The sequence below is a fragment of the Perna viridis genome, chromosome 6 (genome assembly GCF_037379345.1).
Source record: "Perna viridis isolate PV_CMFRI_1.1 ecotype Kerala chromosome 6, ASM3737934v1, whole genome shotgun sequence".
NCBI classification, from domain to species: Eukaryota; Metazoa; Mollusca; class Bivalvia; order Mytilida; family Mytilidae; genus Perna; species Perna viridis.
The window spans coordinates 35,846,943-35,874,886 of NC_142450.1; the positions used below are offsets into that span (position 1 = coordinate 35,846,943).

The 27,944-nt window shown below is 32.4% G+C and overlaps 1 protein-coding gene across 5 annotated transcripts in view; it reads right to left on the reverse strand.

Annotated features, from left to right (window-relative positions):
* Positions 1-2,365: 2,365 nt before the first annotated feature.
* The window catches only part of LOC148614745 (spondin-1-like), a 43,519-nt gene continuing 17,940 nt past the window's right edge, over positions 2,366-27,944 (reverse strand). Inside the window, exons 2-15 of one of the 5 annotated variants that reach the window (XM_088589068.1) lie at positions 21,410-21,513; positions 20,358-20,494; positions 16,839-16,912; positions 15,365-15,520; positions 12,830-12,984; positions 10,951-11,104; positions 9,402-9,508; positions 8,948-9,185; positions 8,398-8,415; positions 7,237-7,671; positions 6,458-6,628; positions 5,604-5,933; positions 4,950-5,128; positions 2,366-4,386 (exon numbers count right to left, since the gene is read on the reverse strand). In XM_088589068.1, the coding sequence (XP_088445194.1) occupies positions 4,336-4,386; positions 4,950-5,128; positions 5,604-5,933; positions 6,458-6,628; positions 7,237-7,671; positions 8,398-8,415; positions 8,948-9,185; positions 9,402-9,508; positions 10,951-11,104; positions 12,830-12,984; positions 15,365-15,520; positions 16,839-16,912; positions 20,358-20,494; positions 21,410-21,513 (2,309 nt within the window). In that variant the 3' untranslated portion in view covers positions 2,366-4,335. Of the gene's footprint in view, positions 4,387-4,949; positions 5,129-5,603; positions 5,970-6,457; positions 6,629-7,236; positions 7,672-8,397; positions 8,416-8,947; positions 9,186-9,401; positions 9,509-10,950; positions 11,105-12,829; positions 12,985-15,364; positions 15,521-16,838; positions 16,913-20,357; positions 20,495-21,409; positions 21,514-27,944 lie in introns of all 5 variants that reach the window. The other 4 variants (XM_088589066.1, XM_088589067.1, XM_088589070.1 and 1 more) reach the window with 4 other exon arrangements.

A 27,944-nucleotide genomic window follows, 5' to 3' on the forward strand; every position in this document is an offset into this window, starting at 1 on the left:
GTGACGTATAGTGGCGATGGTCATGTCTCTCTTCCCGTCTTGGATTGTTGTCAAATAAATTCATCACATTTATGCTATTGTTATATTGGCTTGAAAGGTTTCCTATACTTTTGATGTTGTCATTGCATCCGTAAGGTCTTGCAGTACCTAGTCTGCCTATCCAGTACTACTCTCTTTAGTTACTTAGAACGGGACTGTTCGTAAGATGGTAATTTTTTTTCTAAAATACAAACTTTCATAGAGAGGATTGAATGATCTTGTTGATTAAAGTGCTGATAAACTGTCGGGAATTTGGTGGTGTTAATTCACGAACGATGACCACACATTGTTTTGTTTAATCGTTCTTGCATTTCTCCGACATATACTAAACAACACATGTTGCATTCTAACAGTTTGCATAAATGAGGTGCGATAAAATTTCAGGAATTTGTGGTTTAATTGTACTAATTGTCAAATCAAAAATGGCTAAAAAAAAGCACGCAAGAGGCTTTATTTTTCTTTAAAATTTCTATCTTTCATTTTCTTTCATTTCAACGAGTAATTGATTGAAATTTGGCACTTACATGACTGTGATGGTCATTTTGCAAGAGATGAGGAAATGGTTTTTTCCAATATAGATTGCTTTCATAGCAAAGTATGACCAACGGAACAACTACCATAAAAGAATGTGAAAATGTGAAAATGCCATATTCAAATATAATAAAAATGAATAAATTTTTTATGACTCGTTAATCACTTTATCACTTAAGTAACATTACGGAAATGGTTCTCATTTTCTTTTTACTGATATGCTTCATTAGATTTCTCTGTTCTTGCTTTTTCATTTCCTAATGCGATTTGTAATAGCCTTTTGATACCTCCGTACCCCAATTTACTTTTTGTAATGAAATTTACATTTCATCGGTTTCAAGTTTTGCTGTAAGTGTTATGCACTCATTATTCTTTCTCTTTGCAGCAAATGCATCCCTCACCTTTTGTGAATACAAAACTACCAGGCATATAGATATTACAAATTTCGATATGCTGTACGCGTGTTTCAAGGAGCTCCCAGTTTTTAGTGTAGTCCGAGTTGCTCATTTGCTTTTGTTACTTTGTATGTATGATTTTAGTTACTGTATGTTCTTTGTTGTGTATGTCAGTTTTCCATGTCTGGTCTTTGTCCCTGGATTACATTCTTTTGATTATCGCTATAACCTTGGTTCCCTTGATTTCTTTTTCACATCAGCAGTATTAGGACCAAATACCAAGGACTGATTACATCTTCTTTTGTGATGATGATTGGGGTTTTTACGGTCTTGACTATTCTTACGGATCTCGCACGACCGCCCCTTACGGGGATTCTGTTAGTAATGCCGGTTAGTAGTAGTTCCCCACTCTAACTGTTCGGGAGTACGTCAATGTGTAGTGTGTCTTCTTTTGTATTATCCTTGTAATTGATATACATCATCTACAATGTATGTTGTTCTTTTTGATTGATTGTATCTAAGTTTAAGCTTTATTAGTATAGTTTCATTATTTTTATATTTTGAAACCACTGGATTAATGCCACTCCTGGTGAATTTGTGGTCCCCGAGTGTATTCACTAGCCAAGATGCCAGACTTGTATGACATAAACAATATCATTTTTTTATAGATATGTGCAGTTACATTTAATTCAAAATCCCTAAAGCACTGATACTTGTACATGGTAGGTGTTCTCGGTCTTTGACTATTTCTTTGGTTATGAGCATTTCTTCTTCTTGCCTTTTTTATTTCTGGATCTTGTTCTTCCCATAAATTTGGTTCTAAAGCTGCTTATGAGAGGACCCGTCTAGAAATCGAACACGTGTACATTATATCGAGATTTAAGATAGATTATAAGATTGGTATTTTTTTACATATTTTTCTAGCATGGCTGGTGGTCAGTGTCTATCTGTAATGAATTTGTGTGTGTTATCAGTTGTATTGTCTTCGTTTCTTGAGTCGTTTTTTTTTTTTTTTTTTTTGGTTATTTTTTCATTGATATATATTGAAAAAATACCGGTAAAATATCTTCATTTTAATGTTGTTATTGGATGGAAATGAACATAGTAGGAAATATATCGAAATATCATTCTTTTAACAGGCATTTAGAAATCCTTTAGTTCGACAATCTTAATGCAGATATCTTTGTCGAAGATTACGAAAAAAAGCAAATGGCTAATATTCTAAAATATTTCAGTTCTAAACGTTGATGTTTTGTTTTCTTCCATAACCTATAATTTATTCTTTCTGGGCAAGTTTTGTTTAGTTACCACAGCTACATTGCTTAACGTTCTCCACATGAGCTAATAATATTCTGGTCTTTCCACGTATAAAAAAATGTAATGATAAAACAAGGCAAGAATATAATAAATGTCATTTAAATTTTATACATTGTGAACAAATTTGAGAAAGTCAATATAGTATATAGCCAAGGTATAAGACACTTCATAACTTAACAGTTTCGTACATACGTGAAATTACATAACAAATGAAATATTCTGTACACTGATGTATTTCTACGACAAATATTAAATTCGAAAATTTCGAATGTGCTTGTCCACTTTGCAGCAAGAATTTGGATTTAATTACTACAAGAAATTAATAGTGGTTGTAAACTTACGATACTGTTTAATGATTACTGTAATAAAATATCAAAATAGAAAATTGTCTGTACGTTCGACAAAACAAAATACTCCAGGCGAACTATCAAAGTGATTTTCTGGTTTATTAAAACATTTTAGTCCCAAGTGACCAATGAAATCAAATGGGAAAAATCATAACATACATACAAGGTTGATGTAAAACCCTTTCGTTTGGGTCGTTATTATCATTGTATTTTAATAACAAAGCAAATAATGCAAGTTATGAAATAAATAAGATATGTTGATATCTTCTGAATATGGACATAAAAAAGATTAAATTGACCCTCTTAGTATGACAATTCAGTATAAAATCAAGATATTCACAGTGTTAATTGAAATGAACAAAATACATTGCTAAGGTGTAAAAAGAAAAGTTGTGTATTTACGAAATAATTGTAGATTTGATTTTAATCCCATTAAATAAGGAATCATGTTGTGTCATGTCATTTGTAGAATTCCTATTTGTAGACTATCACAATTCATAATTTTCAACGTTAAGCACAAACTTCATATTTTTCCAATCAGGTTAAAATAGCTTGCTCGGATAAGTAAACTGTAATATTTTTGAATTTTGTTATCTGTTCCTTAATTGTATAAATCTTTTAGTTTCTACAAGTTTCTTTATGCAGTATTGTAGAACTATAAAATTCGTAGCTAGGAATAAACAGTTGAAAAATTCAGCCATATTATAGAAGGATAATATGCATATATGTCCCATCTAGAGTGACAGGATTTCTTAATTGGATTACAAAAGAGTATTAACAAGACTAGGTAGTTACATACTATGAGAAATGATAACAAAATTAACAACTTTTCAACAGTTAATATAAATAGTTCAACATTTTCTTACTGTCACATCTAATTAACACACATTCAAGAAACCTATGGGTCACCGATAATCTATTACTGAAATTCACGGGGCTCAAAAAACAAATACCCCCAACTTCCTATAACCAGAAAAGAGTCATTAATAGGCTTTATGCATGACTATGTAAGTCTATGATTTCATAGGATATTTCAATCAACTCCTCATGAAACAATTTTGTTTCCATTCACACAAACGGTGTTCGTATTAATATGAAGAGGTTAAAAACCATCAAGCATAAAGAACGACTTTTTTACATTTCAAAATAATTTCTAAAATTCCAAAGCAAATTAGACCTGGAAGTAGTTTTAATTAATTTGATCAGAAACCCGGAAAATTAACTTAATTCACTCTCATTCCACCCGTACATATTCCTCACAAAGCAGTTAATCGCACCATCAGTCAATCACTCCATATACGATAACAAATATTTACATATTCACAAATTACTAATCTAAGTGTCATGATAACTTGCATCAACACTGAAACCAAAATAACTGGCAAATACCCAGAAAAACAAAATATGCACTAAATAAAGTGTCAAATAGCGCTCAGCACTTACGTGTAAAAGTTAAAATGTTTCAACTGCTAAGCGGATTAGCACCCGAGTAGCACTTGTACAGTGTAAAACAGTTTAGGACATTCAATGTTCATCAGTCAATAATCCTATTAATACCAGCTTACATTTTCATCGCAAATGGACGTATTTTAATCCATTTATGAGTTTGTCGTTTTTAATATTTCGTTGTTCATGAGGTAATTCGAAAATGAAAGTTAAAGTGCTGCCACCCTTGTGATATGATGTGATATTGTGATCGGTATATTTCACCGCTTTCCTATGAAATCTGCCATAGCATCCTTCATCATTTTCTCCATCTTGAATAATAATAAATCATTTAAATAACACAAAATACTGATAAATGCTTTCAAAATATATAATCCCTAGAACCAAAAGAAATAAAAATTATTTGAATGATTTGACTGTGTGGTCATAAACAAACGACGGAATAATGACGTGTTGATGCTTTAATCTGCGCTCACTGAATGACTAAACTTTAAATTAATGAAGATAATGATTTAATTTGCCTGAAAAATAAAATGATACTTCAAAAGTTAAGTACAGGTACTATAAATGTAGGGAGTGCAAAATTTGACGTTTTGTTTTATTTCCTGTAATAAAATATATTTTTTGTCCTTGTTTCAACAGGAAAAACAAATTCCATTTCATGAAGATTAAAATTTAAAGAATTGTGATATCGCATCCAAATCGTGTTGTATTATGGTATGTATACGAGACCTATTCACTAAAACAGTTACTTGACATAGCTACTTGCTGCAATAAAATTTCAGCACACAAAAGTACCACTGATCGGATTACAATTTTTTATCACAAAACCAAAATTACATTTTGTATCGATAGGCAATCACCTTGAACTTACATCAGTTTTTGTACACATAGGTACAACACAACGTCGTTTTTCTCTATGAATTGGACAATCGATTCCTCCATGCTTTGGCTTTCTCAGGATTTTGCGTCGTCGTTTCTGGACGGCGTTATCTCCACATGTCGAAGAACACGGAGACCAAGGACCCCACTCACCTACCTTACAATTAACAGCTGGAAAAGAAAATCGATTTTCATTTTTTAATATATGTGTTATCACAATATGTAAAACATTTTAATTGAAAGCGCGAAACGACGCAAAATGTAAAAAAACTTACTTTTTTTCATTAGCTAAGGTTTCGATCACAATTTGAATAGATTGTAAAAATATGAAGGAGAGAAATCTCGAAGCACGACAATGACAGCTATAACGCAATGTACAGTGCAGCTGTTTATAAAAATCTCAGAACTTGGATAAGGTGGGTTGGTGGGGTAAACGTCAATGGATGTTCTAAACCATCTGTCATATTTAATAGGAGATAGAATAATTTGAAGTAATTCCCGTCCTACAGGCCATTACTTGCTATCACAATACTTATGCGTCTACAAAAACATAATGAAAATACACATTTCAGTTAACCAGATCTGTTCAAGATGTTGTCATGTAGATAACAAATCCCCATTACTCAATAAATCATAGGATACTTACGACACTTCGCTAATTTACATTTCTTCTTTCTATTCATTTTTCTCGGACATGGCTTTCCGCCATTATAGTCTTTTGTTAGTATTTTCCTGGTTTTCATCACTATCCCTCGACCACATGTTACCGAACAGCTTGACCAATCAGACCAGCTAGACAATTTGCAGTCTACTCTTGGTCCCAATTTTGGATTGTGCTTGGTCTTTAGCTTCCTAAATCTTTTACGATTTCTTTGTTTTCTCTTATTTTTTAATCTTTTCTTATTTTTGAGTTTCTTCTTTCGTTTGGCCAGGTTTTCGGACATTTTGTCCTTCTTTTTTGGTTGAGTTATATCTTCTACAATAACAGAGTTTAATCTTGGATCAGCTTTTTCTGAAGAAGAAATCGACAGAACGATTGAGAGTATAAATTAAAAAAAATCTTTACTTTTTCCATGCCATTCACATGAATATTGTGAGCCATGCAACCACTCCAGGAAGTGAGAAAAAAGTACAAAACCCCGCCATCCATGCATATTGTTTCTGTACTTTTATTGTAAATAACTTGGAAGCCCTGTCCGAGTAATTTTTTTCGAATACTTCGTGTTGTCTCAATGAGAAATCTAGTATGTATTTTGTACAACATTTTAGATTAGTTCGAGTTAAAAAGAAATTTTTATTAATGATTTTCTCTTAAATTGAATATATGCTTACGCTACAGTCTTACTATAAAAGTACCTGTAATATTTTATGTAAATTTTGAATTAATAAAGGTTGTAAACTGCATTCAAACTCGAGATGAAATAATTTAAAGCCCAGTTTCTGCTAATTCAAATAACTATAACTGTAATCAGTAAGGATATAGATTGCTATATAAGGTACCCATATGATCCCTGCAGTAGATGTTACATTCACTCTCAGTTTCAAATCTATTTTCATTTCCTCGACATCCACCATATTTGAAAGGTAAGCAAGTTCTCAAAGTATGGTTATAGTAAAATCGGTTGAAATGACCAGTGCATGGACCAACATACGAAGGTTGGAGGCAGATAGCTGCAACAAAAAGGTCTTGCAATGAGCCTACTGTTAAGATCAGATCTTACCTATCTTATAGGGTGAGAAGTGTTATTAAATGCCAAAAGAAAACTTCTCAAAATTAAATTTTGTTTCGAAGAATCGACTCAATTAGATTTAGAACTTATGAAGTCACCGCTCTCGATGACATTGTACATAAACTGTCCCGTCTCAACAAAAAGCGACTTTTACAGCATTTTTTCATTGACTTTGGGTCGAAGTGATCTTAACTGTATCTATAGCTTAAAACTACAAGTAAACTCCTAAAACATCTGTATCAATCTAAGTTGGTTAGTATATATTTAATGTTAAAAAAATGTCGAGAAAATTTAAACCAAGGCTCAAACGCTTACATGCAAACTGAAATGAAGAAATATAACACCAAAAGATTTTCCAACACCATACTGAGTCATGCAATAAACAATACAACGATACAAACGATACAAAATATACTAGAACGATCACATACCTTAATATTAAGCGAAAACGATATTTTAAAAGACAAAAAATGATATTTATGTTGTATAAGGTCATTTTTACTAGTAGTTTAAATCATAAAATTAAACAAAAGAAAGCTGTATAATTACCTGTAAAGTTTTTCAATTTTTCTGCCTGTTTGCAGTCTTTGATTTTTCCCACGCAAACATCTTTTTCCATTAAATGTAACCCACAGTTATCTGTTTGGTTGTTTTTCCTCAAAAACATCCGCCATCTTTCTCTGATACCGAGGCCACATGTAACACTACAAGGTGACCAATCAGACCAAGGCGTTATGGTGCAAATATCATTAAGGTCTCTGTGTTTGTCTTGCCTCACAATAAAAGAATCAGACAATTCTTTAGGACCATGTTTCTTCCTACAGTCACCACGGCAAGATTTACTCTCTTTTAAATCTATCCCACAAATAGACGGTTGTATTTGGGGATTTCTTAAAAATCTCCGTCGCTCTTGTGAACCTACACCACAAGGATTGTTACATTCTGTCCATTCTGTCCAGTCACTGGTGGCACACTTTTCCATTTCTGTAAAATATATGTTAAATGATTCTTTTGTCTGAACACCATTAAACAATCGCATGGACAGACTTGAAATGAATATTCACGATGCAAAAAAACTAATGCCATGGTTTCTTAAAAGATTTCACTTTTTAATTTTCCCTCTTGTTTCGATATCCTTAAGTCATATCAATTTTATTTTAGGTAGAGCACTGGTTTGAAGAAAATAGTTCCCCATGTTTAATGAATCTAACATATACATAAAGTAACATATTGAGAAATATTTTAAAACAAATATCTGTGCAGACCGCCTCACTCTGTGTTCTAAAAGCACAATTGAAAGGTGATTTTCACAACCTCGTAGATTCAAAATGTCTTAACAAATAAGAGGATTCAAATTTGAGAAAATGGCTTTTTAAGATATAATAATTTTACGTTAATCGATGTAAGAATGTAAGTTAATCATCCATACAAAAGTGTTAGAATATTAAAGAAATAACTCAGTGAAGAAAGTTTGTTAATTTATAATACATGTAATGCCAACTACCTGAATTTGTGTAATGTGTAATGTAACTTAAACAATACAACTTGAAATCGTATAACTCATAACCCTATATGTAGAAATTCTTCAAATAGGTCAAACTAGGAATAACCATTTATCATGCAAAACATATACAATTCATATCAATAAATCGCCATGCGACATGCGAGATTTGTCTCCCTTTTGCAAACGCCATACATGTTGCTACTTACTCTGTTTTAATCGTTCCACTGTAAGGGGAGATAACTTAGTTGTATATGTTTGTATAAAACTATAGTCATAGAATAGAATTCCAATATTGACAATGCTTTTAATGGTTATATATAGTAGGGAAGCCAGGTTACTATTTTGATTATTATGATTAATTAGAGAGGAGAGTCGTAAATCAATTTTATTACACTGTAATAATTACAGTTTTCACTTTCTTTTTTAATTGCACCTAGAATATGTCAAGAACATGTTTGTACGTCAAACAAATGCTTTGATATACAAATGTATAGGTGATTCATTCTTTAAATTTGATACTACAGAAATTAGGCTGTCAAGCAGGAGATGGGTCTTCAATGCACAGTTTCATAGCTAATACAGAACATAAAACATTTACATGTATAATTTTCACATCAAACGGAAAAAAAATCATTCCTAGATATTTGCTGGTCGTCAATACTGCAAGCATATAAGAAATGCATATATCATGAGATATAAGTTGGTCAAGGGAGATCATTCAATATAAAATCAGGAATTATAAATTTCAACACCTACCAATCTTCTTTTTCATCATCATTTTCTTTTTCATCATCTCAATAAGATCTTGTGTGTTTGTTTCTTCTGACGAACCTTCCCCTTCTTTAGGTTTACAAATTTCTTTAGTTTTTGTAAAGACTAATTTGGCCATAGGTCTTATTTTTTCTTTCCCATAAAATGGCGATTCGGCGTGATTCGGGTAGGAGTTGGTAATTCTGTGGATGTTTTCTGGAGGGTCTGTTTCAATGTTGTGTGACTAAAAAGTAATATTAATTGCAAAATAATAAAAAAAAATTCTTTAAAATTTTTAATTTACGATGAATCTTTACACCGATGTCTGTGCAATAATTAAGCCTATTTGCAATGTTTTAACGGAATTTTAACTTAAAAACGATAATCATTAGAAGCACACGTTACAAATTTTACCAATTAATATGCAGTTGTTCCCATTATATTCTTGGCCATAACTTACGAAGTAAGACAGTCCACTATCAGTGCCAGCATCCCAAGGATAAAGATCTAGTGAAATCTCATCCTCCCAAGTACAGTCTGATCTACACACGTTAAGTTTGCTGACACCTACAATATATAGACATGAAACGTTTACAACAAGTCAAAAATAAGAAACATTCCTTATACTTTAATTTTGATTGGTTTCCCTCAGAATTTTAAAATAGTTCCCCTAAAAAACCGTTATTTTGTTTAGAATAACTTGATAGTGAACAGCGAACCAATCGACAGTATCTAATCAATCAATAGGCTGTAACAAATATGTACCACATATTACAAAAAAGATAAAGAATAAACCAAACCATACTTATTAAGTTTTCTGTACTAAAAGTAATACTTATATAATATGGCATGTTTTACACATTTTTTTTTTATATTTTGTTTGAAATGCCTTAGTAAACAGAAATTAACATTCGATTTTTCATATAACCCATGCTCTTAGGAGATAAAAATTATATAGAATACACTGTAGATTTCAAAATTAAGGGAGACAACTCTGTAATTGATACTCAAATACAGCAGAATCTATTGGATTTTCATTGTTGATTATCTCCTAAGAGAAGACAGATTTGAATGAATAATTACACATTTCATAGTATAGACCCATAAACAACTTTCATTGTAATTACAAAAATAAAAATATGTAGCCTTTTTTGTGGTGTATCACATTTTTCAGATTTTGCATGATTCATACAAAGACAGCTACTTAATTATTTGTCTGTTGTCAAAAGCGACAAACACTAACAAACATAAGTAAAAGATTCTATGATAGAACTAGTTTGGCAAGTAATTACCGGTAATGTAGAAATCGAATGCATGTTAAACAAATCAAAGCTCTCTTTGATGGGCATGTACAGTTATCAAATTTATATTCTGTCATAAAGAACCTATAAGCCATTCCTTAACACATACTTAAATGATTTAACATCTTGAGAAAAATCAAAACATCTAATTTTTTCCATATCTTTTTTCATAATGGATGTTCTAAGCGTGTAATTAAGTTAAGCAAAAAACTATTTGTACTTTTAATATTAGCTTCTTCACATTAACTTTATAATGGTAAAAGATATTTCCTAATAATATAAAATCCGTCTTTTAAAGAGTATTAAGTCTTCTGAAAAATGACGTTCAGCATTTAAATTTTAATTGAAAAAAAAATTGCATTGCCTCCCTTTGCAAGCTTAATTTTCTATAAGTGTTATTGAAACCAAGTGAGTTGCTCTAAAATAACAGGACGGAAAATGAAAGTTTGTACCCATCATGCACCACCTTCCAAGATTTATCAATTAATTTTATGAAAAATTATGAGCTGAAGTTTCGATGGACAGTGCAAAAACCATGGTAAAACTCCAATAAACCATTACTGCAATCAATGTTGCCTTTGATGTTACGGCACGTGTCATCATTGATATGCGCCAACTCAAATAAAATATGACTGTAATCAATGATGCTTTAAAGTAACGGCGTGTGACATCATTGATGTCCGCCAAACTCATAATCTTGTGACTTACCTACACACCAATCAGGACTCGGACCTATCATCGAAAGCAGAGATATCAGATGATTCTGTTGGTTGACGGTGATTTGAGCCTCTAGGTTTTTCTTTGTTATGTCCCGCTCACCCCACAGTGGCTTCGTTTTGACTACAGACAGGATCTTTTCACTCTGAAATTCCATCCCAAAAATAATACTTAGATACGAAAATACAAATCTAATCCTAAAATTTTTGGAACAAAACAAAATAAAGTGAGATGAAACAAAATTCCAGAACTACTTTTTAGCTCCAATATCTTATTTGCATATCAGTAAATTTACACCCGGGGGCGAATTCAACCATGTGACACGGGTGCAAACTGTTCACGTTAACGCATTTACTCGCGAGTGTAAATTTCAGGTAAATTTGCACATGTGCAAATTTGCTCACGTGTGTAAATTTTCGTCAGTCATGAGAATGGGGCTTTAGTTAGAGTGATCGCTCGAGCGTTTCGCGGTATAATCGGGGTCTGCATAAACTACCAGCAGGCTATCATGACCGCCTTATTGATCTAAATCAGAATTACAGGAGTAACTGTTATATATAGTTAACAAGACGACCAACTACATCCTAAATTGACTGAACTTCAATGTATAGAAAGTCTTTCGTGCTTAACAAGCCCGACGCATTTGTGTAAAAAAAACACCGTGTTACTAGATTCTTCTGCTATAAATTGTAACACTTTCAGATAAATAAGTAATGCATAGAAGTGCATAAGAAATGAAGGATAGAAGGTCAGATGCGGTGTGAGAAAATATAGAAAGAATACAAAAATTATTTTGAGCTTTTGTTCTTTTTTGTACATGCCTAACTAGACGTGAGAAGAGGTACAATATCCCATGATGATGTTAAACTGAGGTGTAAACTTTGCTAATGACTTTCACAAACTTCAAAGCCTGACCTTTAGTATTTATTGTACTTATACCTTGTTCAACAAATCAATCATTTATGGTCAATTAAGTAAAGCTTTGAGAACTCTTGTATCTCCCTTTGGAGTGATATGATTTGGCGATTACTATTTTGATAAAACGCCCAAAGAAATGCATTAGTAGCATTTTTCTCAAACTTTGTATGTATGAAATAAAATCCATTGGCATAGCACCAGTGACTGTCGGGTCGGTTATGATCGTACAATTGTTTTTGGTGATACAGAAAGCCAACATTTTCAATGACGACCAAGAAATCTAAATATTCCAAAGCACATGTTTTGTGGAGTTCGTATTATTTTTTTGTTTTGTTTTGTGTTCTAGATCGGCTACTTATTCTTTTTGTCACCTCTTTTTCTGGCATTGCCTTTAACTTTACCTTAAATATTTAAACCCGACCTTTTAACGAATCTACAATTGGGCATAAATCATGTCGTTCGTATCGAATGACCAAGAAGATTTTCTTCCAGACATCAACTATATTGAAAAAAACACGGCCCATTTTATCGCGCCAAATTTATGATGATTTTATTCATGTTTGAAAATTGGCAAAAGTATAATTGAATAAACATTAACAAATGGCTACTTTATTGGTTAAGAGGGTAATACAATATTATACAAATTTAAAAATGATGAAGTCTTTTTTTCCATTTTTTACATAAGGGCATTAAGTACAGACACTGAAGGGGACAAATGTAAAAAAAATCTCTCTAACAAGATCACAATCATAACGGCCCCTTGATGAAAAACAAAGTAGAATACAGATTAGATCAATTTCAGCCTTTTTATCCCATTGCTTTAAACTTTAATATCGACAACGATTTGTTGAACATCTTTGAAAGCAAACTGATCAGGTGAAACTGATATGACTATTACCTACTTAACATGAAGAATATCATCATAACAAACTATAGGTCACAACAAACTTACATTTCTTTTCATTTCCTGTTCCATGTGGTTGACATAACCATATTCACAGACTTCCTTGACCGCTCTGGAAGCTCTCTGTCCATAAGCCCAGATGGTATAGTCTTCTGAGTGGGAAGCCCCTACTATACTGGACCAATGCAACAATCGGGTTCGCTCTGAGGAGAATTGAAGTCGTGTTAATAAAATAATATATCGTTTATCTTATTCTTAGAAAGAAGCTTAGCTCCTTGTTTAAAACGTATTTACTTGAGATTGGACACCAGGATTGCATTTCACTTTATACTTAATTTTATACAAACCCTATCACAATCGCTCCATTGGTTTCGTCAGTTTATCGGCGTGCACATGATACGTGTTCGTTATGTAATAGCAATATTACAAGGGCGATGAATTTTGCTGAATTGACTTAAATTTTATGATAAAATATTGATCAATGATAATATAATGCAAAAAAACTTTCTTCCAAGACTACAAACACGTTCAAGTATTTACAATTAATCCATGACTTCATGTTGCTGTTCATTCACATATTACACCTAATGTACAAAAATCAAGTGGCCACTTGTATAAAAAGATAAGCATACTTCATAAACTATGTTAAACTATTTGATAGTGTATGTTGGTAGAGGCGCGTGTTGATTTCTAAGATTCGATGGTATGAAATATTAAGAGATCACTTGATAATCATTTCATTTCTTTTTTCGTGTCGGAAATAATAGGTGAATCTTCTTTGATGATCAGCGCCTTGAAGTAGTGAAGTTATGTTATAGTAGGTTGCAATATCGTGGCTTAAAATGTTTATCGGAAATATGTCTTTAAATTCCCAGGTGTTTCAATCACTTTTCTTGTAACATGAAAATTTATCAATTAAATTTGACAATCTTAATGCATGCAATATGCAAAAGTTCAAATGACAATTATGTCGTTTGTATCTCGGTGGTAAGTAATACGTTCCAACCATTAACAAATCACTTGTGTTAAAATAAGGAACATGTTCACGGTTGAGTCTAAATTTATTTATTTAACCATCTGGCCCATTGGGTTTTAAGTACAAATTGTCGCTGCAGGAACTCTAAGTTGAAAGAAAAGCATTCAGAGCCGGGATTTTATGACAAAAATCTAATTACACAATTATCATAACAAGGCCAATTTCTACTGTCAAACACTTCATACAAATGACATCAAAACTGACGAAATTACATGTTTGTTGGTTTATTTCTAACACCACCGGACTCTCTTAGAGAAATTCGGCCTAGACGGATCAGATTTATCGGTCATTACCGTCCACTAACTCGCTTTACATAAAAACTCTCTAGTTCATTGACTTGAAACCCATTGTGACGCAATAAATAAAACGTTTTGTATGTCAAATCTCTATTGACTTAAGCTGACGTTGGGAGAATATCTCTCTAAGTCGACGTTGAGAGAATATCTCTCTAAGATAACAACAGCAACAGATCATGATCTCTTTTTCAATTATTGTTCTGGCATTGTATGCGATTTTCCAACATATTTATATAAATTTAATAGCTGTTATATACTTCATATAATGAAGAAACTAAAAAAGGCGTGTAGTAAATAAGCTTAATTTCTTTTTGTGTCTTGGAGGGCACAACATTTAAAATATCTTACTTGCTTCATTTGACCAGTTCAGAAATAGATTTTAAAGTATCATATGCTCTTGGTGCTTTCCAACAAATAACGGCTAAAATATGAAGAAATATCTGTTCTTTGAATGGATATTCGAATCATTTTAATTTTACTTCATTTTCCATGGCATGTCGTGTCGGGAAGGTCGACAAATTTCTACAAATGTCAACGACATATGTGCCCATGTACTAACTCATGTCATTGAATTAAGATTTGTTTAAATCCCAATGCCGTTGATTTTAAATAGCTGATGTGAGACAATACGGCGTTTACTGTTACAATTATGTAAAATATATGATTTCAAGCGAAACAAATGCATGCTTGGCATATCAATAACGATATTGTCCCACATATCAATTTTAGAAACTCATAAATCCTTCTCAGACAATGCCGGTAATTCACGGATGTGTATCATATGAAGGGAGATGAACTAATCTAAGGCGGAAATGTCAATACATTTGAGTCTAAATTTGAATGGTGTAGACTCATTTACAGTTGATCTAAAGGTGCTCTTCAAAAAGTGGTGCTAATTATGTGGTCTTGAGCACTCCTTGTGAAATGATATGTAAGTTATACTGTTGTTACAGATCTACACGTGCGAATTATTCACTAATCATTTCATGAAAAAAGGTATATTGAGTTTGCATGTTATGCAATATTCCATATAAAGTAAAAGTGCTAAAACACAGTGACACAGCAAAACATTTGAAAATCTAAAAGGGTAATATCATCGCATAACCTGTTTTTTATTTCAAATCTTTTCAGTTTCAGCACATGGATAATTCACAATTTAGACCTAAAATGGGGACACGGAAAGAGAAACAAAAGGTATTTTGCATATTGGTGTAGCTTTAAAAATAAAGTAACATCATTTTTGCAACTTACCTTCTTTTACAGGGAAATGTTTTGGGTGGGTCTGTCTTGACCAGATACCCTTGAAATGCATTTTGTACCGGGCATTGCCACAAGCACAACAGGTTGTCCTTGGCTGGTCCCCTTCGTGAATCCCTGTCCCATCACCAAGTGGTTCCATCACTGGGACTAGAAAAAATACTAAAGCGGATTAGAAGTGGTTTGTTTGAAGATGAGTATATAGTACAGTGCATGGGAAAATAGTATACACTCAGATTGTAAACTGTATTGTGTGAATTCCACTGCAATCAAAATAAAAATTTTAACCACAACAAAAAAAAAAACGCAATCAAAAATACATAATGAAAAATCATGGCAGAAAAAAAATATTCATGATAAAATGCTGGGGTGTTACTGATGGAAAAGGCCAAAACGGGAAATAAATTCAAGCCGATTTTTCAATCTGTGTGCTGTTTTTATTACTAGAACAGGAGCCAGTCTTGATAATGTAAACACTAATGATAAAACAGCAACACATTTTACAAAAAACACAATATTTGAAGACAAAATGATAAATGATTTAATTTATTTTCAATGAGGGTATGAGGGTGATTACTCCCATGATCCAAAAATAAATACCGTCTGAGATAAAGTGTTCATTTTTCAAATCCCAGAGAAGTTATTATGCCAATTACTAAGCTCACATATCTTTTGTACGAAGAACAATTACTGATCGTGTAAGCTCGGGTGTTTACCAGTTAAGAAGAGATTCGAGTATATATTTTTTTCTGATCAGCATAACTTGTAACTTTATGACAAAATTTAAACATTTGAAGATTGCTGCATTTTACACGAATACAATGTATATACAAAAACATGTTAGATCTTGAGTCATTAAATTATAGGGACAGGGATATCATGTGGGTTTGATGTCACTGAGTTCAGATAACTATAAAGCTGCTGGTGTCCGTTTATTTGGCTAATTTTGGACAACGGATCTTTTGATATTTAAAACATCAAAAAATTTACTTAAAATGAAACTCAAATTACGATGGAAGTGACGATACTACATAAAACAAACTGTAAATACTCGAAAAGAGAGTTACGCAAGATTCTTTAGTACTCAACAGTTTTTTGGGGGCATTTTCACTAACTTAAAAGCAAGAGATTGTTTGCGACTTGACCTACTTTTAACAACTCGGCTATTATGTAAAGATAAAATTCACACCCAAAACGTAGAATTTTCATTATTCACACCTTATCGTCACAGATGTATCAATTAGTTTAATTTTAGGTATTTGTCCTTTTTCATGAAAGTATGCAATACAAAACTCTTTTTTAATGAAATATCCACATGCATTTTATGAATGCACATCTTCCCAAAGAGGATTGCAGTCACTTTTTTGTCAAAACCTAACATATGACCATCGATCAACGGTACTTGATGATTTTTCACCAAAACGACTTGTACTTGTTGGACGTTTCTTTGATTTGGTGAAGTACTTACCATCTTCGCATATAACCCTGCTAAGGTTGCCATCGTCCTTAAACCATATCTCTGGTGCTTCTATCACAGTTGATCTGAAATACAAATTCTCAATTGATAACATTGATTGCCACCAGAATTGACAGTGTTCAAAACTCCTAAACTGGTACCCATCACATCACATCACATTACACCACATCACATAATGTTACATTTTTACTGTCTCGTCTTAACTTCGTAAAACTTAAAATTACACTAATGAATTTGTATACTTATACTTCATAATAAGTACTATCATTTCAGGAGAAGACTTTATATGTATGTTATTTTACCTGTGTTTGATCCATTTTGTTTATTGCAAATACAATATGTTTAAACTACAAAAAAAAAGACAAAACTGAAAATTGTAATCAACCTTATTCCCTTATTAGGTAAATTATAACGATGTCTTCTCAAATACGCTGTTTATGTTCCTTGATTTTTTTAAATATTTTCATCATGTTTACAGTTCCCTTTTTCGTAGGAATCCTTGGTTTGTCGCTGAAATTAAATTATACGCTTTGCATACTCTGGTCATTGATAAAGAGAGCTGAAAACGTTTATAGATTAGCGAAGCTATTCATGAAAACGACAAGAGAAAACATCCCGATAACTTATAACAATAAAAAGTTAAGGAGAATAGACATGAGCATTTTGCTGTGATGTTCAAAAGCCAAAATTGTGTCAATATTCAGGCAATGAATCGTTTATCAACCAAAAAATTATTCTCCAATGTGCCAAGTCTTCTAATTTATAGTTAATTTATGATGGATTTGTTTTGAAAGGGCGATGGAAACTTTCAGTTTCTCAATTAATCCATTCAAAATTAGATTACAGACATTAATATTTTATGAGAATTCCCCCGATCACATGAAAGCTCACAGGATTAAAACCAATAATTTCACATTTTTGTTTTAGGTCTAGAAGCCATCTACGAAAGCTGGTTAAATGTTGGAGTAAAACTACGTATTCACCAAATGCAATTTTACCATTTTTCAAAAATGATATGGCAATATTTCAAAAGTTTTTATATAAAAGATTTATATTCAATGTTGCAATATCATAACATTAAATCAAAATTAGTTACCAATTTATGCGAATTTATCTTTCAGTAAATTGCCAACGTATTATATTCCCAAACATTAACTTTTTGGCTCATAAAATCTGCATGTTTAATTCCTGTGAAATATCATATCTAATACTCTAATAAAGCTCAAAATTCCTTTTAGTAAAGCAAATATGACAACCTAGGTTTTAACAAGCAATAAAAAGAGTAGTTATTATTGACGACTATTCTGGAGACTTATTTTGAACTACTGATCTTATCGCCTCGTTCAAAAGAAGAAATTTCAAATTTGCAATTGCTTTTCCATAACATTACTCGAATTGATGATATTATTGTATGTAACAGTTGATGTACGACATACAGACTAGCACAGTTTCTCCTTGATCCTTTCTCAACTCAATTCAATAGCTGGAAATTCAAGTTGAGGATTTGAGGAAATTCTCAGTGCTACGAGGGAAGTCTCAATTTGATGTTTCGATTAAAAATGACCTTAGAACATAATGTATAATGAAGTCAGACCGTCATTTCGTCCAATACCATTGTAATATTATGTTTACAGTGGTAGTTATATTTTTATAAAGTATAAGAACTTTGGAAGTGCTACAGCTCCCCTTTTCTCTTTACAACATTTGCAGTCATTTCCAAAATTTGATAAAACATCTGAAACTTTGTTGGTCGCAAAAACTTTTTAGTACCACGAGAAATGATTCTTTACAATTAAGTTAACGTTAACTTTCTTATTCGTTCATTTGTTTCACTGAAGAAATAACACACAGAATTTATGCCCCATCAGAAATGTAGAACACCATACCACAGGGTAGGCTAACAATAAATAATCACGACAACTTACACAATCACGATGTGTAAAGTTGAAAAAAAAACGCATATTATCTTTGTGTCGTTAAAAATCGATTTGATCGCAGAGTAAAAATTGGTGTTACAGTTTCACTGGATTATGGTCATTTACCCCTGATTCTAATCTTTAAAGAATGATGTACAGTTACATGCTCAAGAAGGATGCTTATTGGTATAGAAGTCAAATTAGGTAAAATTAATGAAAAAAATTGATGCAAGATTACAGAAAACTAGGGGTTTCTAAGTAAGTTTCTTCTACTTCGCCAGTGAACAGGCCGCATAACAGTTACTCCCGCGATATCCTGTTGTTTTGGACCAAAGCCTGGTCGTACCAAGGCAATTTATAACGGTTTGTTTCTTCAGAAGCATACAAGAAATCCAGGCCATTTGGAAAAAAAATAAATTGATATACAAGCAAGTTCAATAATATCAATTCGTCTCAATTAACACTTTTCTCGCGAAAAAAAAAAACCACAAATATCCGGAAAAAAAGCTTTTGGCGACAAGCACTTTAATGCCTGTAAAAAAAGAATACAAAAGTATCTGTCGCAATGGAATTTCTTAATTGCAATATTGCAGACCACATATATTAAGACTGCAGATAATACGTTACATACTTGTAAAAAGCATAGAATTTTCAGCTGCTGTGTTATGATTAATACAAAGAATGTTTAGTTTCTGCGCTTAATTAACGTTGTGGTTTCAATTGGCAAGACATCCCGAACGTTTCTCATTTCAGGACAATGTTTGAAAATAAGTCAACAAAGAACATGAATGTCGTTTGGTAGCAATTGAAAACATTTTTTTCTTCTAAATCGTTTATCTTGATACACAATTTTGACGATAAAACATATGCATCTTGGACGTAACCAAAAAAAAAACGAAAATCAACAAATTGCACCAAAAAATCTGCTATGTCATGTTACTGAAAATTAGTATGCGGAATGGATAAATTTTAATCAAGAAACGGTTGTTGACATTCATTGAAATAAATATTACCATAGTTGGAAGCCCAAACGATGCAGCAGGGAGGCATGTCAAGTCATACGAAACTAACGGTTGGACAAGTTAAAAGTATTTCAGTACCGTGACTGTGCCTATGAAAGTTGTCTAAATGTATCGCTGCGTCCGTTAAGCATTTAAATAGTAGTAATACCTCCACGGAGTATTTTTGCTTTTTGCATATGAAAATGGGATAATATGGAGTCATAGTATGAGTGAAAATGCATGTCAAAATTGAATTTGATACGGACATTATACGGTCTGTAAGGTTTAAATTGACTTCGATATATCATCATGAAGCTTCATGATATTTTTCATTGAACCCCGGTGCAATATATTTTAGTAGTAAAATAAAATTAGTTCAAAATCTTTCAATAAGGAAAGTAAAAACCAAAAGTACAAGAGTCTTAAACTTAAACTGTATCAGCCAAAGAGATAGACTCCAAATGATAAAGTACGTCAAAGAAGAAAACATGTTGAGAGAAAATCCTCAAAATCTCGTTTCTCACGACGGATTCCGATATAATTAATTAATCTTAGTAACAAGATTCTTTGAATTTACAATAAAGAATACGCACCTGAACTCGACACACCCAGACCCCTTTTCTGGGGCTTTCCATTTGAACTCGATCCCTTTCTTCCTCATGAGGTAGTGATGTGTTATGACTGTGTGGTCACAGTCTGGATCAATTTTTGCCGGTGATTCCCACGTGATCTGCGAAAAAAAATAAGGTATTGCATATTAATTTTTATAATAATATGAATATGCTGTATGTATTGAATTTCATCTGTGATATCTGCATAATGACCGGCGATTGAATGCTAAAATCTTTTAAAAAATGTTATGATGTTTATGTTAATTGATTTAATGTTTATTTTCTATGTACTCTAGTGTAGGAAAGGTCTACTATCATACAAATTTATTTTCCTCATTGTATAACACGCTGTTTTATTCGAATTTACAGTTACTCACTCTAAAACAGTAAATTTACAGTTACTCACTCTAAAGCAGTAAATTTACATTTACTCACTCTAAAACAGTAAATTTCCTATAGTTGCAGTAAATCATGTTTAGATAAAGATATAATAAAAATGACAGAACTCATAATCACAACTCGGAATAAATAAACTAGCGATGTCAAGAACTAATTGGGATAATAATGTTTCCCCAGGATGTGGCAACTTAGAGATAAGTTTTTTTCGGAAGCATAACCGTTATTTCACTTCAAAGAATATCAAAGAACATTATGTGAAATAATATTTGTTTCTTCATACTTGAAATTGAGTGTCATGCGTGTGGTCTTTCTGTGGATAATGTTGCAGTAAAATCACAATTAAAGGGCTTTGCTCTCGGGTTTGGTACATTAATTCCAGGTATTTTACAGGCTCATATAATTGGCAAGTCGTTTGTAAATACTGTATGAATTGAGCAACGCTTTAACATGCTTTTGTAAAACTTCATTTAAAAGTTTTGGTCCTTTTTCTAGTTTCGTAATTTGTGATGTGATTTCCATTTTTTGAACACATGCTTTACCAAGTTACTCAAGTATCATGAATAAGAATATCTACAAGTTTGCGATTCAGCTATGTATAGATGCACAAGCCATTTTTTATAGATGTACTGCAATACCTGCGGTTTTCCCATTGTTAATTTCTCGTCTTTGGCACCTTTTGGAACTACCACTAGCATCATACCCATCAACATTTGGTCATCATAACTTCCATTTACTTTCACTGAAATAAGAAAAAAATATGAGTTAATTCAACGAAAACACGACAGTTGTTGCTGTTCTCCTGGTGTTGAATTGATAGATTACAATCGGGTTAAATATTCAATTATCGCTAAGACAAATAACATTATTTATAAACTCCGTCAAATGTGCTTGAGTTGGTACTACATGAAGTACACACGTGCATCTTTTCAGTAAATCTATCTGCACAAGCTTTATAAAGACATTTTAATTACACGTAAATGCTTGCATTTAATTCATTCGTAAGATTTATAAATTTCACGAATCACTAATGTACACCGATCCGGAAAAGCAAAAACCGAAATCCGAAACCTCAGCGTTTTGTATTTACTATGTTAGGTCGTACAGGAACACTGACTTATAAACCTTTAGTTCACATGAATGACATTAGTCAGCTAATTAAAACTTGGCGTGATGTAACATATTCATCTTCATGTCAAATGTTCATCTGATTTAAAAATAATTAATTTCAATTGTTTTGTACACAATAAACATTCAAAATGAGAAACTTGACTGAATTAAAATATAGTATCGAACACGATTACCGTCATAAATATGCTCACGAGTGCAGTGCAGCACAAATTACGAAAAAAGACAGGCTGAAAAAAAAAATGAAACGCACAAAAAATACGAAGTTTTAGTCAAAGGAAAGGGTAGGCTGATTTGTACATCGGTTTCGGAACTGTAAACTTTGACGGGGTATCTGTAGTTTTACTGTGATCGCGTGCTTGTCACTTAACTACTTCTAACCATAAGGAAAAATGAAGCCGCAAATAAATAATGTAAATTAAAATCACAGAAATAACCAAGAATTGCAATAAGTGTGAGAGACTGGTCATTCTTTTATATAAGGAGAGAAAAATAAAGAGAGATGAAGATTTTTTTTTAATATTGTTAAAAGCGATCTGCAAAGCGAAGGGGGAGTGAAATATTTTTTAAGTGGAATCAAGGTTAATTGTAAGGGCTGGAAAGTAACCGGTATTAACAAAATTCCACAGGCCAACTAAGCCAAGGCCACTGTGCTGTTCCGTGACTTGGTAAAAACTTTTGCGTGATGTAATGAATACATCAAGTTTTTCAAAAGTGCATGTTATCTATAAAAATCATGTGACACATTTTAAATGTAGCAAACGTTTAAAATGTATAATCTACGTCGGTAAAAAATGAATAAAATATTCACATCATGCAACAATTTGCTGGTAACTTTTCGTGCTTCTAAATAGAAAACTTCTTTTGAAATGAAAAATAGCATACAGTACTCCAGTTAATGGTAGCGACATTGGAACGCAGAATTTAATTAAATTGAGATTTATAATTTATACATTTTTCAATTTAAATGTACTTTCTCAGCTTAAAGATCAAAACACCACATTTATCATTATCTGTAATTGATTTTATACGATTTTACACAATTTAAATGATTATTTCACCTTTTCTGATGGATTTCATTATTTTAACTACTTCGAATCGCTTGTAACATGACATTTTGAATTTTCTCCAAGTGTAAAATTTTCACGCAATACTGGTTATACATATATAATGAATACTTAACCCTTAAGTCTGAGTTTTATAACTTTTTAATGATTTTTATAACATAATGTTTATGCCTCTTCAGTGACCCCAGGGGTGACTTCAAAAGTTAGGTGTATTATTACTTCACAAGTTAACATTTTTGTTTCACTACCAACATCATTGCTTTTTAACAAGATCAGTGCACTTAAGTTGGCTATTTAGGAGCTTGGATGGGGTGTAACTTGATGAAAGTCAAGGTGCTCTCGTGTAGGTTTCGTCGGATCGAGTAAGATGGACCAGGTCAAGGTATTCGCAACTCTCCATATATATACATACATTAAGCTTATAACAATAAAACTCTGAGACTGAGACACATTCTCACACTTGAGACTGGTTTGTTGTCAAACTTTCCGGTCACAATCTTGTTAAATTCCTCTTTATTTGAACAAATGGTTCAGACAGCAATTGAACGTGTTTGATAAGTATTTATTCAATCATTTAATAAAGGTCACCAGACAGTTCTGAATATTTTACACCAAAATTTCATTGTCTTTTCAAATAATTTCCCTCCGTTTGTGTCTTCGGTACTACTATAGTTCTACATGCCGCTATTACATTTTGTTGACACTACAAGACGCGGGATATTTTCATGATATCAACATGATATCGCACTATGAGAGCAACTGCCTTTAGGAAAGAGTAATCAAGGGAACCAAGGTTATAGTGGTAATCAAGAGAATGTAATCCAGGGACAAAGACCAGACATGGAATACAGACATACACAACAAAGAACATAAAATAACTAAAATCATACATACAAAGTAACAAAAGCAAATGAGCAACTCGGACTCCACTAAAACTGGGAGCATGGACCAGGTGCACCGGTCCAGGTTTTTGCCCACTCGGAAATAACTATGGTGGCGATGATATGATGAAAGGAAAGTCCTTATTTTATTCATGTCGCACATTCCGAATAGAAGCAAGAACTTCCATGTTGACGGGAATTCCACACGTAATCTACAACCCGAATCTATGCCGATAGATTGTAATAGTAAATGCGTAAACAATCTAAAAAGAAAAAGTATTCGTATATCTAAGCGGGTTTGGTTAGGATCACCTAAAAGGTCACCATATCAATAAAAGTTATTTCTAGTAAGTGTGTACACATAGCTATCCTGTAACACAATTAATACAAACAAAACTGAAAAATAGTACCATATAAAAAAACAACCCGTAACAATTTCTAAATATTACAATCGTTTGTCTCACGGCCACTTTACTATAAAAAATACGAGAAATAAACTCGTCTTTCTATATGAAAGATGATTTACTACCGTTCGCCGTAGACCTATGGATTGTTTGTATAGAGTTTTATTCACAGACGGTACTTTACCAAGTCGACCGTACTCGTCAAAGTACAAAGAAGTTCACTTATTTTATAGTATTGACACAGGCATGTAAATTGTTTTATGGAAAGATATGTTTTGATAGCGCTTAATCGAAGCACATAAAACTTAGGAGGTATATAGACCGACCTTCGATTTATACAGGGTTAGAAAAATTTGGTACATGTTTGCATATGTTTCTGGTCTATAATACTTATATTGGTTTCTTTTTGTCCCAAAATAGACTGGTCAAATCGACACACTAATTATAGCAGTTGTAACAAAATACATGTAAGTTGTTCAACATCTTGAACCCTGCCATTTCTGTATTTACCGAAATCGAATAAACTTACTGTTGGATATATGGAAGATTAACGAATTGAAAGGCAAATAAAATACCCAAATGAAACACTATATATAATGTATATGGCATTATCTGTGTATTCAATAAACAGTAATGATCATTCCTATACATAAATAGGTATCTGAATTTACTCCAACCAAGTTGCTTCACTAGTAAACATTGCGTGATAAATGCCGAATCTTTCAAACAAGGCTGACGTTTTGGCTCGATTATCACATATTCAAAGTGCAGTTGCGTTTTTTCACTAATCCCTAGTGCATAACTTAGCTACAATCACTTAACTTAATCCATCATCAAACTTTAAAATCATTAGTATGGTACTCAAAATAACGAACGCAATGCGGTGTCAATTAAAATTCCCCAATGCCATGCTCCTGTGTATTTCACAAGCACTCTCTGAAGTACAACGTGTGAATATCAAAGGAAAATAAATTTCAAACCAAACGAAAAAACATTTTAGTTCGGGGCGTGTTTACAGAACGTTATAGAATGCACATTGTTTGAATTATTGTTGGATAAAACGATTAAAGTCCTTCAGTGAAAACGAATAATATTTGCTACAGTATAGTTTAATCTTAAGCATTAAAACACGGATGTCGGTTTCCCAGCAAAACTCTCAAGTTTTTACGTTTTTGGATATATATATTAAGAACAACTAACATCCCAAACCTCGTAAAAGCACGTCGGATAAAAAATGTTTGTAAAATAAGGAATTTAATTTTACTTCAACAATTACGGAATGTTTCGTGTAAAAAAAATTCTGTATTTGGCAAAATTGACAGTCAGCTATGGCTTGTGATATAAATAAATAAATAAATATTTCATTAGAATTATGTCTATTTTTTTTCAATCAGATTTAAAGGGGGGTAAAATGAAACGTTACGTCCCATTACTGTTTGGGAACGGAAAGCTTATCTGAAGTCTAAGCCTCGTACGGTTAGAAACAGCAGAACATTAGTTTACAGCTCAATATTTGATTCTATGTTATATCAAGGCCAAATGAATACAACCATTAGCAGATATTATACTTACTAGGGATACATTAATGTACCTCTTTAAATTTTCACTCTCTTTCTAATTTGAAGTGATTTCCCTGTATCAACAAGTTGATAATTATACTACTCAACCTTAATGATCTGTAGGTTTACTAGTACCACTTGAAATATTTTACATAAAATAGGATCTTTTCTGCCTTTAGTTTTGGTATGCGATCGGATTATTTACTTAGCAAAATCGTTACGTAAGATAAGGTCGAGATAAGCTCTCTATATAATAACGTGTTCTTCATTGGTACTCGCAAACAATTATACACCTGATCCGTTTTGTTAATTTTTTTTAAATTAATCGTTGTAAAATCAGTACAAATGTATTTACGAAATAGGTCATCTGGCACACCTGTTACTAACTTATGACGACTTTATGGCCTTAGTGGCAATCTGCGATGCCCGTTTCATGTCCATATACTTTAATGAAATTAACAATTTAATTACTAAATTGCAAAAAGAGTCAGTAATGTCAGGGGCTGGTCCAGGATTTCAGGATTTTAAACATTGTCTTCTTTTTTTTTCTTTAGAGAATATCAGAAATTAAAGATGGAGGGAAACAGGGCAGGAACATCTTGAGGTATAATCCCCCCAAAAACAAAAACAAAACAAAATTTTATGCAAACAAACAATTTTTTAAATGTTTTACACCCAGTGCGCTACCTCTTGAATCCGTGCCTGAATGTCCTTATTAAAGAAACGCAAGAAAACCCAACAGACTACAAGTAGTTGTTTTGATTACAGGTACTTGGGCACTGTTGGTTGGGAGTTAGATATAATTAGATTAAATTTGCGAACTTAAAGAAAAGCTAGGGCGATTGTTCATTACAGGGCACCGTTAAACATATATATATATATATATGAAGATATGAATCCCATTGTTCAATAGAACCATATGACATTAGGTAACCAAAATTCGATTCCTGGGTTAGACCTATAATTTTCAGGTCAATATCATGCAATATATTCAAAAGACATTATAAAGTTACAAATATATTGTGTTTACGTGTGAATTTTTCATGACATTGCAGCCCTTAAAGGTCATTGATCAAGACAATGGCATGCTCCAATGTACCACTTCTGTAGTATGAAATTTATTAGTAGTAAAGCTCAGAAAGACGGGTGTGGTAAGCAAATACTCAGCTAAACTTTTTAATTGAGAGCTATTTATTTTGATGATATGTAATATTGGCCTATTCAACAGTGCACCAAAAAGTCAATATGAAATTTCTTTTATAGAAATAATTGTGTTTATTTAAAATTCTTGTGGTTATGCACTTGAAGTTCTCTTTGCGAGAATGAAAATAGCAAGTTCTCTTGGGTACACCTGAATACCAGTCTTCAATTATCAATAAAGTGTTTCTATTATGATTTATGCAATGAGGCTTCATCTTGTTTAGATGTCACCACCAACGTCTCATCGAAACAAAATTATTTTAAAAAACACACAATCGGAATATTAAATTTTTGATTTTTTTTAAAAGACAATGTTTAGAAGCAACGACAGTATCCCGTGTTCATTGAATACAATCGACCATGCAGTGAAGGTGAAGTGTGAATGACTGCTAAATATAATTTTTGACAATAGCTGAAAACCCGTCAGTGATGCCAGGCTAACTACGTACAGCTTATGATTCATTAAGCGGTTTAAACAATAAAACAATATTGTTAAAATAAAAAAAAAAGGTTTTAATATCTACTGTTTTATAGAATTGAGATAGCTCAAATTAAAAATGGGGAATGTATTCATTCAAATTGATAAAAAGATTATTTTAAATGATGGAGACATTGTCCTGGATATTTTTTTTTGATGGAACGATCAGTATTTTTAGTTTTCTGAATTAAAATCCACACAAATTAACTTCGTTCCAAACTTTCTATCCATTTTATCTTTGATTTTCCCATCCTTTAAATTGCCAAAAAACCTGTCTCTTTTGTAAACTAAATTCATCGAACTTTTCCCTATTTACATGGTATATATTTGAATGTTTATAAAAGATTAGTGTCATAAACGAATATTGTAAATTACAATTTTAATACGCTAGCATTGAAAAGGTATCGAAAGGTTAAAATTCGGCATTAGGGTTCCGAATAGCACGACGGAAACGGG